Raw genomic sequence first — 20275 nt, 5'->3', positions numbered from 1 at the left:
TAATAGTGCACTTTACCAAGGGTCTTAGCAAAGGGCACACCAGGAGATTATATCCCACACCTGACCCAGAGGGTCAAACGCCCATGGAGCCTCCCTCATTGCTAGCACAGCAGTCTGAGATCTAACTGCAAGGCGACAGCAAGGCTGGGGGACGGGCACCTGCCATTGCTGAGGCTTATGTAGGTAAACAAAGCTGCAGGGAAGTTCGAATTGGGTGGCGCCTACCACAGCTCAAGGAGGCTGGCCTGCCTCTGTAGAATCCTCCTCTGGGGACAGGTCATACGTAAACAAAAAGCAGCAGAAACCTTGGCAGAGGTAAATGCCCCCGTCTGACAGCTTTGAAGAGAGCAGTGGATCTCCCAGCATGGAGGTTGAGATCTGAGAACAGACAGATTGTCTGCTCAAGTGGGTCTCTGACCCCTGAGTAGCCTAACTGGGGGACATCCCCTACTAGGTGCAGAGCAACACCTCACATGGCGGGATACACTCCTGAGATGAAACTTCCAGAGCAAGAATCAGACAGCAATAATCGCTGTTCAGCAATATTCTATCTTCTGCGGCCTCCACTGCTGATACCCAGGCAAACAGGGTCTGGAGTGGACCTCAAGCAAACTCCAACAGACCTACAGCTGAAGGTCCTGACTGTTAGAAGGAAAACTAACAAAAAGAAAGGACACCCACACCAAAACCGCATCAGTACGTCACCATCATCAAAAACCAACGGCAGATAAAACCACAAAGATGGGGAAAAAGCAGTGCAGAAAAGCTGGAAATTCAAAAAATCAGAGCGCATCTCCCCTTCCAAAGGAACGCAGCAACAAAAGCCAAAATTGACAAATGGGATCTAATTAAACTAAAGAGCTTCTGCACAGCAAAAGAAACTACCATCAGAGTGAACAGGCAACCTACAGAATGGGAGAAAATTTTTGCAATCTACTCATCTGACAAAGGGCTAATATCCAGAACCTATAAAGAACTCAATCAAATTTACAAGAAAAAAACAACCCCATCAAAAAGTGGGCAAAGGATATGAACAGACACTTCTCAAAAGAAGACATTCATACAACCAACAGACACATGAAAAAAATGCTCATCATCACTCTCCATCAGAGAAAGGCAAATCAAAACCACAAGGAGATACCATCACACACCAGTTAGAATAGCAATCATTAAAAAATCAGGAAACAACAGGTGCTGGAGAAGATGTGGAGAAATAGGAACATTTTTACACTGTTGGTGGGACTGTAAACTAGTTCAACCATTGTGGAAAACAGTGTGGCAATTCCTCAAGGATCTAGAACTAGAAATACCATTCGACCCAGCCATCCCCTTACTGGGTATATACACGAAGGATTATAAGTCATGCTGCTATAAAGACACATGCACACATATGTTTATTGCGGCACTATTCACAATAGCAGAGACTTGGAATCAACCCAAATGTCCATCAGTGACAGACTGGATTAAGAAAATGTGGCACATATACACAATGGAATACTATGCAGCCATAAAAAAGGATGAATTTGTGTCCTTTGTAGGGACATGGATGCACCTGGAAACCATCATTCTCAGCAAACTATCACAAGAACAGAAAACCAAATACCACATGTTCTCACTCATAGGTGAGAATTGAACAATGAGATCACTTGGACACAGGAAGGGGAACATCACACACCGAGTCCTAATGTGGGGACGCGGCGGGGGAGGGATAGCAGTAGGAGATATACCTAATGTAAATGACGAGTTAATGGCTGCAGGACACCAACATGGCTCATGTATACATATGTAACAAACCTGCACGTTGTACACATGTACCATAGAACTTAAAGTATAATTAAAAAAAAAAAAAAGAAAATCTACTTCTTAGCAGCCTTTTCGATATGATTAGGTTCAAAGGACTGCACGGTTTTCTGTTTCTGCTTGACAGAAAATATTTAATTTTTCTTAAATGAGTGAAAGATTTATACTTGTATTACTTCTTGACTAATCATAATATCTTTTTAAGAAAAAAAGTAGAAAGCCTACTTCATAGGACTTTTCATTTATTTATATACACATATGGTTTTATTATTTGGAATTGTTTTTTAAAGATTTGTTTTAAATAAATTAAGATGAGGAAAATTTTTTTTTTCTAAAATCTTGAAGGTATTTCAGAGTACATGTTGTATTGTCCATGCTTGTCTTCCAAAAATTAACTACATATAGCAAGATTGGCACATCTTTTGTGGGTATGGTATATTTTTAATCTAGGCATCACATTGATTTGAGCTATATAATTATTTTGAAATGTTAGTGCTTATACCCTATTTACTTGATTTTATATCTCAGAAATAATATGGTATGTGTATATAATTCCTTCTTACCCTATTCGAGTCAATTCTTGCTCTGGAAGTATAGATGGGAGGTGGGATGTTGAAAGCCTGAGGAACCAAGTACTCCTCAGCATCCATCATATCTTCCAAATCCTCTTCATCCAAGAGATTCTGAAAGAACTTGCTGTCATTTGGACTGGGAAGCTTCATACGATCATCACCCTAAAAGATTGCCCATCAGACACAAATATGATTCTTTCTTTCTTATCTTAAATATGTGGTCTCTGCAATAAATTTATGTAATATCATAACAAATGGTTGAAAAATTCATACACACATTTAAAAAAAAAAGTCTTTAGCACAACCACCAGCCATTAAGAAACCTATAACATGCTTAGAAATGATAGGGCCAGGTAAACACACTTTATACAAGCAGTATATGATAAATACCATTAGAGAATAATAAAGCAAAATCAAAAGACGATTTTAGGGAGGTAAAATCAATTTCAGGTCTGAAAATAATTGTTCATTGCCCAGATCGTGTATGGGTTGCAACTTTAAGAATAAACAATAAAATGTGATTGATTTATCAATGTTTATTTTATTTGGTTGGTTTGATGCTATAGGATTATCAGGACCATAGGGTCTATACTTTATTCTATAGCATACTGGCTACATTTTCAAAGTAGTGACATTCAAAACTCATAGTGCAAGTGGCAAATAGAGTAAAGGAGTATGAGAAAGACACCAAAACCTTTGTTATGCTTTTCTTCACCTCACCTTAAATATTTTTCCTATATTTTTAAAGTTACATAATTTTTGGAAACAGTTTCAGTTCATGAAAACTAATTTTGGGGAAAAAATTAATGGAAATACGTATCTTCTAAAACCTAGCTTTCATCTTTATGTCAGACTATTGATATGTAAATAAAGGCTACCTTCTTTTACTGAGGAAATATAACTCACTCTAGTCCAAGGCCCATTTGTTTATAGTTTAGGCGAAAATAATCATAGAGAAATATATTATTATTTTTAAGTTATCCAGTCTATTTTTCTAGTGTTAAATACAAAATATTCCTTTGGCTGGTTGGTTGATTCAAATGTGCATCAATTCATTTGAATTGAGTTATTGTTTGGATACTGCCTATCCCTCCAAATAAAACAGAACATCTTTTAAAATATTTTTGGGTAAATTAAATATTAATATACTGAAACTTGATTCTCTGTCTTCAAGCATGGGCAAGATTAAAACAATAATCTGTCTTCCTTTTGTTCTGAGAAATGAAAATTATACTAATGAACATGACTTACACATAATGTTAATAAAATCAAGGTGCTAAAATAAGTGTCTGAGGATCAAGACCTTTTCATGTATATGTATAATCATAATGATCTGTTCAATAGCAGAGCCACTTGAATACTAAGGGAAGGTGCTAAAAGGTGGATCTGACATGAAGTAAAAAAGCTCTTTTCCATAAGTAAGTCATTTCACATGATAATCTACTTAATTAATCAGCATGTTAGTGGTCATTCCCACAGTTCCAAAGTCCCGATATTACTCATTTTACAGTGAGTTTGCCATCAGTCTAGTCTTAAACGCATAAGTCAAATGTACTAACCTGAATAACTAGGTATCTTTGAGGGTCTCGAGCCATCCTTGAAAACTCAGCAGCCAGTTCCTTAAATTTAGGTCTACTGTCAGCATCAATCATCCAACCTGGAAATTTACACAGTGAAAATGTCACTATATCCATAATTAAAAGGAGTTGAAATTTAAATTTTGTGAAAATATGAGCAAAAGTTTGAAAAATGTTGTTTTAATTATAACGATCTGAAAAAGAAAGAAAGCTAGTAAAAGACACAACTCAATTGATAAGGCTTTATCAGTCTCTTTGTTGATATTCGTAACTAAATGTAATGTATTGTCAGACAAAAGATAAATTTTTTTCTCTGATGGGTATAGGTGAGGTGACTGCAATATAAGCTATTTTGTATTAGGAGTGACATGGGAGAAAAGATTTGGTCACAATGCTTACACTGGCACAAAGGGGAAAAGAGAAATTAAAAGCAAATGTCTTGTGCTACATTTGTCCTGGTGGACAAAAAAAAGAAAAACTAACGCAAAGTGATTGGTAATGCCTATTCAGCAATAGACATTAGCTTATCTTAGTACTAGCTTGTCTAGCATAAACATACTATCAGCAATTTTCAAGGTATGTATTATTATTTAGCTGGGAGTCTAAATAAAGTAGACCTTATCTCTACAGGCTCTGTTTAGCTAATGAGATGACAAGAATAAAAGTACCAAGCTTTCCTTGATTTTCTTGCCAAATTATCGTCTTGTTAGGTATTAAAACTCCAAAAGAAAGGTAAAATTCTCTATTAGAGAAAGTGTTTTCTTGGTTTTATATAATTTCATCAGAGCTAAATTCAAATGAATTTCAATCATTTCCTATGCTAGTTATAGGATTAGATTATATAAGACATGCATGTTTTTAAACTTTTTTCCATAGATATCTACCAAACAATATTTAATAGAATAAGGCTGTAAAGCTTTTTCCTTCCTTTTCTGGGAATTCAGTTTTTATTCTTAATCTGGGAATTTTTTGGGTGTTATTTTATGTATCATTCATGTCATCTGCTTTTTTTCTCTCCAAACAAAGCTCAAATGCTCTGTATTCTATATGCATTCACTTGAAAAAATGCTTGCTAATGCCAAGATGCTAATGAGAAAATAGGTGTTTCTGAAACTATTGAAGCCAAAAAAGGTTAACCACAGTTGAGGTATCGGTTTCTCTCCAACTAAATATTGAGTAAATAGAACTATGCTTAGTGAAAAGGGCATGCTGACCCGAACTGCGAAGAACATTTTTTATTTCCTCCCTCACTGTCAGAATGTATCACACATGTCATGAATATAAATCTGAGTAGACCTGGGTCCAAAGTCTCTTATTAATAAGATGCTTATTCACCTTCACAAGTTTGTTTCTTTGCTAACCCGGTGTAAATCAGAAGTGGAAAACCTTCGATTATACAAGAGAAATTGCTACATGTTAATCTCACTTAAATTAAGCCAGAAACTCCAGAGACTTCCTTCATTCTATTTAAATTAAGGGCCTGTGCTTCAAAAACACATTTATAATACATATGTGTCTGGGGCATGGGAAGAAAAAAGAAAAGTAAGAGTTTGATGTAAACAAATGATCAAATTGAAAAAAGTAAACCTTTATAATCTTTTTAGCTCACTCTAGATTCATTTCTTCCCACTTCCCATCTTATCCTGCTAATTTGCTCTTGACTAAAACCCATAGACCCATTTCTATTAAATTAATGTTTAAAACTATCAGTTTCCAGTTTTTTCCTTCATGTTTAGATCATTTATGTAGCCTGATATTTTCCCATAAAGGTCACTAATGTTATTACTAACATTCCTGTTAGTAATGTTACTAAGAACATTATTGTGACTAATTACCTCTCTTTATGACAGGCAATTTGACTGTCATGGAGATTATGAGAGTAAAAGTCATAATTTTGACTTCATAGCATGGAAGAATATTACTTTATATTAATAATAGTCACAACAAAGAGGCATTTACATGTTCCCTTCATAATTGTTTTTGAACTGTTGTATTTTTCAATACAGAGAAATGTTATACAGATTGAGTAATCTGTGCTATTACTTTACTACAAATGATGATGGTGATGATAACATTATTTTGCAATCTTACATTTGACCATGACCATGTAAACGTCAATGGTGCAGATGGGAGGCTGAGGCAAACGTTCTCCTTTCTCCAATAAATCAGGGATTTCTCGCGTTGGAATTCCATCATAGGGTTTTCCTCCAAAGGTCATCAGTTCCCATATAGTAACTCCTATATTGGAGAAAAAATTCTTACTTAAGCATATTAACAACATATTTTGAACAAACTGGCAATATACCACTGGTAAAAGAATACTTCTTATAGGTCAATCAAAACACCAATCAATTAAAAAAAAAAAGCTCCACAAATTCCTGTATCCATTATGAGAACCCCAATGTCAAAATCTTTGTGGGGGAATTCAATTTTCTTATTATTGTCTTGGAATTTCTAATGGATAGAAGAGACAATTTACAGTGGATATCAGCGTATAGAATCTGTTTCCCATTTCTGCCTATAGGTAATACTAATGTTTGCTGATCCAAGTTATATTTCACTATACCATGTTGCAATCCATAAAACAATTCATTTACTATACATACATATGTATTCAGTAACAATAAATATGATTGCCAGTAAAATAAAATATTGACTAATTTTAAGATTAGCATCTTTACTATTAAAGGCTTCCAGAATAATTACCTTATGTTACAATAAAGAATTGTGACTCTCTCTACCTTACACAAAGAGAATAGTTGAATAAAACAGATATACTTCGTTAGCAAATATGAGAACCTGAGTGAGGAATGTTCCATATGTAATATATAGTACATGTGAAGTAGGCATCAACAAAATTGTGAAGGGGATAAAAAGTAGTTTATTCTTTAGGTAATAAAATGGCTTTCTTGAATCATTGGGACATTGATTTTCTCTGCAAAAGCAAATACACTAAATGTTAGCATGCAAAGAGCCAGTTTTGATGATAATGATGGTTCTGATTTCAGCAATAATATATACACTAAATATCATTTTTGTGATATAATGATCATATAGTTTAAAATAATATTTTCTTAAGGGTAAAGATTTTTAAGTTCAGAAATGGCTAGCTGGGCACAAAAATATTACAAAGTGAGTTTTTGTTGATGTACATATACAGTCATCTTTCAATATAAAATCCATTAATTAGAGCTATGTTTTCTTTCCTACTGCCATCTATAATGAATTATTTACTCAGGCTGAAGTCGTTTTTAGTTTATAACTGTTATCATTGACTGATAACAAAAATACAAAGCTTAAAATATAAACCTATGTTGAATTTAAAATCATTCTTTATAATAGAATATTAACTATTACCTGATTTTTTTTGGTTAATATTTACATCTTAGGATTTTAGGCATATTGTTAACATATACCTAGTGATAATTTAATTGACTGACTGTTATTACATCTTTAAGTTTGTATATTAAGGAGTAGTTCCTAAAATATATCATAAAAATTTTCTCTGAGGCGGGCTGCAACAAGTTAAGTGGATGACTGTTCATCTCTAGATAGTCATACTTACAGAATATATATATATATATATATTATATTTAAGAATATTTTATATTTAGAATATTTTATATTTTAGAATTTTTTATATTTTAGAATGATATATTTTATATTTTAGACAGGGTCTCAATCTGTCACCCAGAATGGAGTGAAGAGGCATGATCACAGCTCACTACACCCTCAACCTCCCCAGGCTCACATGATCTTTTCACCTCAGCTTCTTGAGTAGCTGGGACTACAGACATGAGCCACCATGCCTGGCTGATTTTTGTAATTTTTAGTAGATAAAGGGTTTCAGCATGTTGCCCAGGCTGGTCTCAAGCTCCTGGGTTTGAGCCATCTGCCCACGTCGGCCTCCCTAAATGCTAGGATTACAAGCACGAGACATCATGCTGGGCCTAGAATATATATTTAAGGAGAACATTTTGTTAACTTAGATAGGCAGTTATAAAAGATAGAGTAGATACTCTCACATCTCTATCAGAACTCCCAACATAAGCAAGATACAAAGCAACTGTAAATCAAAATAATAGAAAATATAATAAACAGAAACATATAAATACAAAAACAAAAGTCAAAATATAAAAAACTCTACTTCTGATAATAATCCAATTATATGCTTGTAAAGGTGATGACAAGATAGGGTTAGAAAAGGATGGTTTCATGCAAAAGAACAGTATCAGGAAAGCTAAAATAAAACAATCTCAAATTTTACTTGCAATTCCTTTATCTTAAGATGTATATCACAGCCGATGCTTATTTTTGTAAAAATAAAAATTCACCTAGTGAGAATTTTCCATAAAGGTGCACTGTAAACAAGGTTATGCAACTTCCTCTGCCTTTGACGCCTTTTGCAATCAACTATGATATATCATAAAAATTTTTAAGTGTCTTATGAATATGGGTTGATGACCTGGGCTGTGTTTCAAAACAGAGTACTACCTATCTTTTTATTTATTTTTGATGAACAGTTCCTGGGATTTTGCAACTCAACATGAAGAAAAATGTTACAGCCTGAGTAACAAGATTTTTCCCAAAAGACAAATTTTACTATTAAAAATATGACTGTTCTGCCAACTTTTCATATATTTTGAGCTAATTTAAATTTGCTTTCAGGAGATTGCCACATTTGATTCAGTGAATTGTAAGTAGAAAAAGAAGAAAAAGAAAAAAGTATATACATATATAAAATATACTATATGATATATATATAATATATAAATCTGACATATATTCTATAAACCCGTCTATATCATGTAACATATAAATGCTAATCTACATGTTAATCTGTATCATATAATATATAAATTTATCATAGAATACATGTAATAGATGTTTTTCTATACACTTCTTACAATAGTTTAGGAAGTAAGTTTTGTCAAGCATTGACAAGAGTTGTAAGTTCGAAGTGATTGAATGGTTTATATCTTTTTTTCCAACAATGCAAAAAAAGGTAAAACTTTTTTTAAGCTTAAGTTTGAGTAAAATAAATTGTACCATGCGTTTAAATCTCACCACCACCCTTTTATTTAAGTGGGTGTTATGCTTTTTTATTTGTAAGAAAGACCAATTTTATATTATATGTTTAAACTTAGAACCATATTGACTCCTTCTTGGTAATACTGGACTTACATTTAAGTAGCCAGACAGATGCTCAATAGCTCATCTTAACAATTAAGTTAAGCACAATAAAATAAATGTTCTAATTATAGATATCACTCTTTTCCAGTTCATATTATTCACTCTGCAACATTTCTGTTACTCCACAAGTAGTTTGTAAATTAAAATTAATGTTGTAATTAGCAGTCTTCTCTTTTTACCATGTTCATTGCTCTAACTTACTGCTGTCAGTAATTTTTCTTAGTTATGACAATAATCTGTTTTCTACTATAGACCATAAAAATTCTCATATGTAAAAAACACACAAAAAGTTAGTTTTGTTTTTGTTTGAATATTTACTATATTCAAAGTTATGTTTTTGAAAGTTGCTTAAAATTAACGCCATGAAATTCTATGAAATTGTCCCTAAACCAAAATTGGCTGAATATTTTTACTGTCAAAATGATCAAGCCAGTTGCTATCAAACCAAAGCTTATGGAAAACATCTTAGCAGAGATATTAGTATATTACATTGTAATAAACTAGAAAAAAGCAGAAAAAGGCAAATAGGAATGCTATTTAGAATATTTTGTTGTTCTTCAATGAGAACACATGGACACAGGGAGGGGAACCTCACACACAGGGGCCTGTCGGGGGATGGGAGGCAAGGGGAGGGAGAGCATTAGGACAAATACCTAATGTATGCGGGGCGTAAAACCTAGATGACGGGTTGATGGGTGCAGTAAACCACCATGCCACATGTATACCTATGCAACAAACCTGCAGGTTCTGCATGTGTATCTCACAACTTAAAATAAAAGAGAATATTTTGTTGTTCTTTTTTTCATTGAGAAAGCAAAGAGTTAACTCCTTTAGGAAATTAGGCTTATAAATAGGTATTTATAACACAACAAAATAATTTAGCTTAAGATATTTCACATGAATTTAACATACGTATTTTTGCTTTACAAGCTTTAATTTGCAAAGAAGATTTATTTACCATAGCTCCAAACGTCACTCTGATGGGTGAATTTCCTGTAATGTATACACTCCAGAGCCATCCATTTAATTGGCATCTATAGAGAAGTAAGAAGTGAAAGTTTTAAAATTACATTAAAAATTCATTTCTATATATATTTCATAAATGTGAATCTCTGGGCTGGACTTAATCATATTTTTAAAATTGTATGTGTGTAGATATAACTATAAATATATGTTAATTTATAAAATACATAAAGTGAAATAATCTAAAGACATACTATACTTATTCATTTTTTATTTATTTATTTTTTGAGACAGGGTCTCACTCTGTCACCCAGGGTGGAGTGCAATGGCACAATCTCAGCTCACTGCAATCTCTGCCTACCAGGCTCAAGTGATCCTCCCACCTTAGCCTTTGAGTAGCCGGGACCACAGGGGTGTGCCACAATGCCTGGCTAATTTTTGCATTTTTAGAGATGGGGTTTCACCATGTTGCCCAGGCTGACCTAGAACTCCTGAGCTCAAGTGATCTGCCTGCTTTGACCTCCCAAAATGCTGGGATTACAGGCATGAGCCACCATGCTTGGTCATACTTATTTATTTATTTATTTTAAAAAGCTTTATAAACAACTAAAGGTAAAAATAATTAAGTAGGGATAACTTTCTATAGCTCTTAATTAACTTTCAGTAATTAAGTTGCTAGTAAATATTATGATTTACAGTGTCAAATCTAAACATCTAATACACATGCTTCTAAAAATGTGTTTATAGTTTTTTCTCAAAAAATGAGATTTGTTATATTTTCAGTTATCCCTTTTCACCCTCAGACACATTTTGGGCCACCAGTACAATGGACTCTTTCTATACTTGCCCCCTCCCTTCTCCTCTCATATAATTTGGCCAATAAAAGGCCTAAAATCGTGAATTCCAAAGTTAGGCTTGCTTTATTTTCCAGCTTCAAATGACCTCTCTCATCTTGGTTAGCCAGTATTGAAAATATGTACCATTTTCAAAATAGGAACTATATAAAATAATGTGAGGGGATCAGCACAAATCTATCATCACTACAAGAAAAACAACTCAACCCACATATCCTGCTGATGATGGGCCAGCAGAATGAGTTTCAACTATGCAGGGCAGCATTATATAGCTGGGAATATAATTAGATTCTATGGAATAAAGATAAACACTTCTACTGTGCAGTTGAAAGCTTAAAACTAAATAGGCCTTTGAAATCACGAGGTTGGCTGCTCACCAAGGTGACACCAAGGTAACTCTATGACAGAATCATGGTATTCAGTGAAAGGGAACAGAAGACACATTGAAAGTAATTTCCCTATGGGCAAGGAGTTAGCAGACTTTATGGACTACGGACATTGTGTTAAAGAAGTAAGTTTAAATCACAGGTAGCTTGATAAAGACTTAATGGTTACCAAGCATTTAAAGCAGTAATGAATCTTGCTTTAGACAAATCTTATGTCTCAAATCTTATGTTCTCAAGACAAGTGAAGCCATGTGATTTATAGACTTCAACTTCTGTGCAGTCTTATAGTGAATTTCAAAGCTGTGGTCTCAGACTACTGCAGTTTGGTAGCAAACAGGCAAAATAGGGTAGTTTAAAAAATTTTTGTGTTATTTTGCCTTGTGATGAAGTTAAGCATTTGGAAACCTAACATTGCAAAATATTTATAATATATATTTGGATGGCCCATGATAAATAAAGCATATAATAAATATATTTACATGACATGAGAATAACTGAGTTTCTTTTGTTAGTGTAAGCTTATAGGTCACCATAGGCTAAGATTGCATTTGCTTATTTCATTTGGGCTTCCTGACCTTAGGTTTCACCAGGTGAAGCTAGAGGGACCTCCATATGAAGTCTAGTCCTAATAGTTTGGCCAAGAAAGGCAAGCTAAAGAGAAGGTTAATGAGGAAATACAAGACATGGTACTAAGGCACGGATTGAGATCACAGAGTGGGTGAAAGAGTCAGGAATGCTGTTGTCAGGCAGAGGCTGAGACTAGAGGGTCAGAAAAGTTGGACGAAGGCAGTGGCTCTGTTCAGGGTGGTTTGTACTACCTAAACTTTTCTCTAGTCTATAAGAGAGAAGCTATGTTATCTGTCAGAGTTAGTGCTATGGTGTTTAGATCAATGGGACAATTTCTACAGCCATGTGTTAAAGTTTAATTTCTAGAAGCCCTAAGGATCTACCCCTTTCCCACCACTGGACCTAACATGAAGGTCACCTGGGTACAGACATACATCACCTTATTTTAGCTACTTTTGAGAAATAGAAGCTGGTAATATATGGTATATATATGTGTACATGAAATATATACACACACACATACATACCCTGAGCAGGAGAAAAGGCAAATGGTAGAACCAAGGTTTTATAATCTCCTAAGCTTCAGGCTTATTGATTTCTTGTATACAATATAAGGAGATAAAAGGATATTATACTACATTTTCAAGCAACATTGCTCTCAAAAAGATATCCACCTTTCCTCCATCAGCATTGTATTCTTTTTCATCTCCTTCCAAGAGTCTGGCTAGTCCAAAATCTGTGATTTTCACATGGTTTGGAGATTTCACTAAGACATTACGCGCCGCCAAATCCCGATGAACGAGCCGTCTTTCTTCCAGGTACATCATTCCCTGAAAAACATCAAGTTCCTTAATGATAGTCAGTTAATGCCTAGGTTTTCCCTTTGTTTCTAAAAAGAGTTCTCTTAGCCTTCAGTTGGAAGTGCCTAATTTTTTAAGTGAAGCCAGAATCCTAGAATATTTTCAAAATTAGAGAAAACCTGATTTTGGGGGAGAGCAAACCACAAACAGCTTTTGGTCTTTTCTCCCTAAAGTCCTATGAGACAAATGAATTACTTTCACATGAGCTAAATGTTAGATCATTATTTTTCCAAGCGACTTGATATCCTTTTGCAAACTCTTTCTTTAGTGAGGTGTGCAGGTGTTGTAGCAGATAAGCTAATATATGCTTGGATTGACCCACATATTTGTAGTCATTCCTTCTCAATAACTTCTGCTTCATGTCATCTCCCCCTACACATCCAAACAAATACCTCTATCCATAATTTTTAGCAATATTTCATTTGAGGTTTAATGGTGCCAAAATCGCCATTATAGACTCTATGGAGGCTGAAGAATTATACTATGATATTATACTAAGAATTATACTATTCTTATTAATCATTCACAGAATGAAGTATATACCCTAGAAGTCTTAAAAACCTGTAAGTTTTAAGAAGGCTTCTATGGTATCAGTAGTCACTATGAGAATCCATAGTGAAATTACATAGTTTGTAATGACACTGAAATTAGCCTTTAATATTTTGCCTTTATAAAACATACAGGGAAATTAAAAATAAAATTTGTTGCTGTTCAGCAGCAAGAGACATAGCTGGCTCTCCTCACAATACATCCACATGTAACAATATATAACATATGTTATGTATTAATATCTATACAAATTCAGAAAAAATAATCCAGAGGAGTGACAATTACTTTATTAATTATACTTCAGTACTAGGTAAACTAAGAGTTGCTAAACATTATGTTTAACAAAATAACTTATGTAAAACTAAGGAAATAAACCTGAGGCCAAGAATAGAGTGAATATATTTTTGTTGAAGAGTTAGGGGAAATTCTATATTTGATTACTTTAGTGGTACAATGGTCATCATTTAAAAATAGATTAGAATTATTATGAAATGGTTGAACCATACTCTCATGCCAATTGCACATCAATGCTGTTGGCAGTTAACATTACAACTGCAGGATTTTGAAGGATTAATGGTTTCTGATACTAAAACAAAAGCTGTGGAAAACAGACACATAAATCACACAGGTCAAAAAATTATGAACCGTATACCTGGTGTAGTGTAAAGAGAAGATTACTTCAAACAGCATCATGAGCCAACCCCATATAAATGCACATTAAACACAACCAGTGGAGATACTGCCTGATATGGTCTAATCAGTCAACAGTTGGGTGACACTGTGCGGATGAGTGTTTTCTGAAATCAACTTACAACCGAGATTTATGGGACTTTTGCCTGCCCTCCTAAACAGTGCTTTGTATTTGAGTACATTAAATTAGAAATTCCTAGAATAAAGTACATCTGAGAACATATAGCCCTTATATGACTTAAAGGATCAAAAAAAATAAACAAATAAATGCATTGCCTTGGAGATAAAATATTTTCGCATCTTCCCAAATAATTCTATCCCTTTAAGAAATGTTCATGAAACATTCATTATTCTCTTTCTTATCACCTTCGTATCAGAACATGGAAAATATGTTGGCAACAGGTTAACGCATACTATGTGCTGGACTATTTGCCAGACACCGAGAAGACAAAAAAGATTCAGATAAGGTCTGTACATGAAAGGAGAACAGAAGCTAATTAATAAAGTGGGCAGATAGGGAATAAAAACTTGAACGGACTGATGTGATACATGCAAGGCATTTAAAGAGAACTCTATTCTGAGGCCCTTATGTAGTATAGCCTAGCAAGTATGCATGGGAGGAGACACTTCAAAGCGGTACCAAGGCCTAAGTAAGGGTTGAATGATGTCTCCCAATTGGGCAGAGTGAGAGTAAAATTGCAGGCGAACAGAACAAGCACGGGGCAGCAGTACCATGGCGTACGTGGACAAAGACATTCTGTATTTTTAAAGCATACCGTATTAGGGAGGGACAGTGGTGAGAAGTGAAACTGAAAACAAAAGAAGAGGCAGGGTCCAAGAAGGGTCTCTTATATGTCATGGTAAAGAACTTAGACTTTTGTATTTCATGCAGTATACAATTAGGTGATGTGGAAGTTGTTTTAAAAAGGGGAGCGAAGCCGGGCGCGATGGCTCACGCCTGTAATCCCAGCACTTTGGGAGTCCGAGGCGGGTGGATCACGAGGTCAGGAGTTTGAGACCATCCTGGTTATCATGGTGAAACCCTGTCTCTACTAAAAATACAAAAAATTAGCCAGGCGTGGTGGCGGGTGCCTGTAATCCCAGCTACTGAGGAGGTTGAGGCAGGAGAATGGCGTGAACCCGGGAGGCAGAGCTTGCAGTGAGCCGAGATGGACTGTCTCAGAAAAAAACAAAGCGGGGGCGGTGGGGCATGAGATTGTTGGACTCTTTGAAACACCACTCTGGTGTTAATACAGAGAATGGATTGGACATCTGTGTAGCTGAAGGCAGGAGCCACTGCCACAATATAGAAGCAAGGTGATGGGAGTGTAAAATAAAGGTTGCAAATTTGCAGTCCATGGACTACATACATCCATTTTTCAGATTTTTTTTTTCTTTAGTCCCCACACTGGGTGTGGGTCAGTCATTCTCTTTAGCTGAGACCAACTGTACCCCAATAAGGGTAATCCCAACCCATTTTCCAAGATCCCACTGCTCACTATTTCTTCCCAGGAATTCTGCTTCCATCACTTACAACACTCGTCTGCTCCTATGTGTAAGAGTATCTGAACCTTCAATTAAACTAGGCCAGAAGGAATACTATAAAGAGGATAATATCAAGGAATATTTATAAAATTAAGTAATCATCCTTAGTATTTGTTTGAATGATGAAGAAAGAGAATACATTGAGAACAATTTTGTTTTTAGACTTTTATCATTTAGGTGGATAATGATCCCTTGAACCAAATATCGTTCTAATAAAAATATCATTTTTATATTTCTTAAACTTATGCAGGAAGAGTGATATGTACTTTGCCAATAGGGAACTAAGGCACATTCACCAAAAAATTTCAAACTGTGCTATGATCTGAATGGTTTTATGTCCTTCCTCAAATTCGTATGTTGAAATTTTAGCCCCCAAAGTGATGGTGTTAGGAGGTGGGGACTTTGAAAAGTGATTAGGTCATGAGAGTAGAACCTCATGAATGATATTAGCAAACTTATAAAAGAGACCTTAGAGAGATCTGTTGCTTCTTCAGCCATGTGAGGTTACAGGAGCTATGAACAATCAGGAATCAGATCCTTAGCTAGACACTAAATTTTCTGGCACCATTATCTGAGACTTCCCAGTCTCCAAAACTATGAGAAATGAATTTCTGTTTATGTTATTTTGTTATAGCAGCCTGCACAGACTGACACTCTAATGACATACTCTACAATACAAGAAAAACTTCAGAAACTCCAAATTCTTTGAAATTCTACACACAAAGCTCAGCAAAGAATAGACTATTCTGAAGCTAAATACTGTTTGTCCAGAAAAGGTACTTTCTTCAAAATAATGAGAAATCAATTTTAAAAAACTAGGTGACAATGTCTAGACAGTTTCCCTCACCCACCTGACTGTCACTAAAAGCAATAAGAACGTAAGTATCTATATCATTACCAAACCATCAAAATACATGTTTATGGTTGCTTTGTAACTATGAAACATCAATATACAGATGCATGCTTTCAAATCATTACTTACTAAAGCCACCTTAGTCCTACTTTCACACCTTGAGAGTGTTGAATCATCTATGGATTGCTCAAAACAGTTTTCTCTACATCACAGTCATTAAATAGGATTTTCTTTCTGGAAGATCTCATTTGAGTCACGCTCTGCTAGATTCCTTCAAAACGAAATCACTCTTCAAATTAGAGTGTCATGCATCTAAGGTGGCAGACAATTATTAGAAATAACAGTGACAAAAACAAACTGGATGAAGTCTCTGAAGTTTCAAGATGAACAAATAAGGGTCATTCATTATTATGCTGTGTTTTGTGGGTAAAGAAACCTTATACTCTGCGCTGTAGCAGTTCTCATATCCATGCCAGGCCAGCTTGGGTAAAGTAAATTATGAGAAGATAATACTGACGGCAACCACAGTTGACATTGACCCACTACTTAGAACACAGCAGTCATTAAAGTAAATGTTGCCACATTGGTTGGTTAACTTAATCCTATAAGATGCGTACTGTTGTCATATTTTACATATGAGAAAACTAAGGCTAAGTGAGGTCAAGTTACTTGCTCCAAGTTATCTAATCAGGGATCCCCAAGCCCTGGGCCATGGAGCAGCACCAGTCTGTGGCCTGTTAAAAACTGGGCTGCACAGAAGGAGGTGAGTGGCAGGCGAGCCAGCATTACTGCCAGAGCTCTGCCTCCTGTCAGATTAGCGGTGGCGGCATTCGATTCTCATAGGAGGCTGAACCCAATTGTGAACTGTGCATGCGAGGGATCTACATTGTGAACTCCTTATGAGAATCTAACTAATGCCTGATCATTTCAGGTGGAACAGTTTCATCCTGAAACTATGTCCCCTGCCAGGTCCCCACAAAAACAGTCCCTGGTGCCAAAAAGTTTGGGGACTGCTGATCTAGCTAATGCATGGTAGAAGTTGGATTGGATCCCTTGCTGTGTGGACTCTACAGTCTACATTTTTAAGCCTATCTTCTCTCTTAATGGGTCACAGGGTTATGTGGGCATGGATAAATTAATGAACATAGGGGTCATACAGATTTTTGTTTTTGTTTTTGTTTTTGAAATAAGGACTAGCTCTGTCATCCAGGCTGGAGTGCAGTGGCATGATCAGGGCTCACTGCAGCCTCAACCTCCTGGCCTCAAGCAATCCTCCTGCCTCAGACTTCCAAAGCGTTGGGATTACAGGCATGAGTCTCTGCATCCAGCCACTTGAAGTCATATAGCTTTAAAAGGCACTAGTACTTTGGCAGAAAAAAAAACCTGTTATCTGGTGTTTCTGTGAATTTCAGAACATAATGCAAGTGATTGCCTCATTTTTTAATTTATATTTTAAACTCAGTTAAATTATAGCATCTTTTTGTAAGTTCGCAGGAATTTGAATTGTGCAAACTACAGACTGTTCTTATTTTGGTCACAGAGTATGCAAGATGGTAGAGTGGGTATGAGTGTAGATTCTGTGGTCAATTGCCTGTTTGAAACCCCAGTCCTGCCATGTTCTAGCCCTATCACTCTGAGAAAGTTATTTAATCTCTCTGTCATCACCTTTCTCTCCTCCTCTCTAAATGGGCATAACAGCACCTATCCTTCAGGTTGTTGTGAGGTAAATTAGCATATGCAAAGCACTTAAATAGCAATTGGCATATAGTAAGTGTAGAACATGAAAACCTTTATTACTGCTCCAGGGATAGCTATCAACAATCCTAGAATGCACAAGAATTACTTACCCTCCTTAACTTTAATTGCCTATTTCAGAAAATCTGTAAACCTCAGCTAATATATCACAGTGGGTGTTTAATAAATGTTTGCAAATGGTGATACACATACTTATAATCTACCCATCATGATTAATGTGTGAATACAATTTCAGAATTATTACTATTCAAAGTATTATTTTAACAATAATTCACCCAAGGATGCTGTCATAGAAGAAGAAAGAAAAATTAGAAGACATATTAAAAGATTTTGTGCTCTCTATAAATACATCACAGACTAAAGAATTTAGTGAAGATAAAGGTCACGAGTAAAATAGATCTGAAAGGTTCAGTGCTGCAGAATGTTTTCTATGGGTTAATAAAATAGATTTTCTACACCAAGATAACTGCCACTTACCACACACCATGGAGGGGAGTTTCTGAAAGAAGTGTTTTAGGGTTATTTTGTTTATCTACTTCATGATCCAAATGTCACAAGTCTGATTTTATAGAAACTATTCAGAATTTACCATTACCCAAACTATTCATAATTTTACCATTTTTCATGCCTTCTCTGTAAGCCCTAGCAAGTTTTCAAAGAATGCATACTTACTTTATGTTTTGCTCATAGGTCTTATAATGTGTAATCATAGTAAATACAAGTTAACTACAGAAGGTCAAATTGTATGCTTGATTTTCAGAAATGAACTTTGATATAAAATCCAAGGAAAAATGTTATTAGAATTGAATTTAACATTTTAATCTCTAGTTAGAATCAACTCATATAAACTGCTTATGGAAAAGAACAGAGAATGACTTAATTTGAAAATATTGGTATTGACAAACACCTAGCCATGACCTTCTTTTCAGTCTTATGATACGTGAGTCACAACAATCTGGCAAAAAGCATTATTATTGTTTTAATTCAATGTGAAAATGTATTTTGCCCAGCTGCCAGAAGCTAAAGGAAGTCAAGAGAGACTGGACTATTTCTGACAATAAATATTTGCTTCTCACATATTGGCCATGCGACAATTTCATCAAATACATGTGTGGAGCTAAAAATTTCAAGCTGCAGTCAGCTCACAGGCATTAATCTCCAGCATTAATCTCTGGAGTTAGCAAGAGAACATTTTTTTTTTCTGTTTTCTTTCTAATAACCTGAAGCTTTCTTAATAACAGGAAGCTTCGGGAAACCTAACTTCAAATGAAAATATCTCCTTTTTACTACCTTTCCTTCTAAAAGCAATTCTTTCCCTGGGGGAAAGAAGAATCCAACTATAATGCTTACTACGGTTATAGCTAAAGATATAAGCATGTTCAAGGAAAGAAAGGAATCTTTAGATGAAGTAACTGATTTTATCCAAATAGTGCATAAAGGGAATATAAGGGGGCTCAGTAATGGAATCAACTGAGCGATCTTTTTAACCAGCAGAAGCTGGTTCATGGCAGAATAGAAAGAACACAGAGCTGAGTGTTGTGAGACAGAAGTTTTGGACATATTGTTAACTAGGTTTATGACCACAGGTACTCATTTCACCTCTGCTATAAAAGTGATGGATTGGCTGAAATGATCTCTGAGGTTACTGCTAGCTTTAAATTTTTATTCCATGATAGATGAAACTGTAAAATATATCTATCTGAAATATTAAATTGTGGGCCAATAATAGACACAGAGAACAGTAAAGAGGTAGAGTAGATATCCCCCTTCAAATATTTAGTGAGAGTCATGAATACATTTTAGTAAAAATCATCTTAGTGCATCCTAAGTTTAAAATATAAGACTCCAAAAACACTGGCTACTTACTGGCTATGTGATTTTGGTCAATTTATACAACACTTATGTTTCACTTTCTTTATTTGTTAAATGGGGGTAATAATAGTGTCTACTCTGAGGGTTGTCTTGAGGATTCAATGGCTTAAAATCTGGAAAACATATAAACATTCACTATTATAAGATACTATGTATTTTTTAAATAAATAAGCACAAGTTTATCTTATTAAAAATATAATTTGACTACTTTGAAGAAAAGGCAGCCAGTTGAAACACCT

At 35.0% G+C, this 20275-nt stretch overlaps 1 protein-coding gene across 5 annotated transcripts in view; it reads right to left on the bottom strand.

Moving 5' to 3' along the window:
• The window catches only part of ERBB4 (erb-b2 receptor tyrosine kinase 4), a 1170744-nt gene that overhangs the window by 38524 nt on the left and 1111945 nt on the right, over positions 1 to 20275 (bottom strand). For all 5 annotated transcript variants that reach the window (XM_050751368.1, XM_050751370.1, XM_050751367.1 and 2 more), the window contains 5 exons: positions 12587 to 12742; positions 10101 to 10176; positions 6041 to 6187; positions 3932 to 4029; positions 2364 to 2534 (listed from right to left, as the gene is read on the bottom strand). In XM_050751368.1, coding sequence (XP_050607325.1) covers positions 2364 to 2534; positions 3932 to 4029; positions 6041 to 6187; positions 10101 to 10176; positions 12587 to 12742 — 648 coding nt within the window. The remainder of the gene's footprint in view (positions 1 to 2363; positions 2535 to 3931; positions 4030 to 6040; positions 6188 to 10100; positions 10177 to 12586; positions 12743 to 20275) is intronic.

The sequence above is a fragment of the Macaca thibetana genome, chromosome 12, assembly GCF_024542745.1.
Source record: "Macaca thibetana thibetana isolate TM-01 chromosome 12, ASM2454274v1, whole genome shotgun sequence".
Classification (NCBI taxonomy): Eukaryota; Metazoa; Chordata; class Mammalia; order Primates; family Cercopithecidae; genus Macaca; species Macaca thibetana.
Note: the sequence above shows the minus strand (reverse complement) of the source record. Positions and strands in the feature narration are given on the sequence as shown.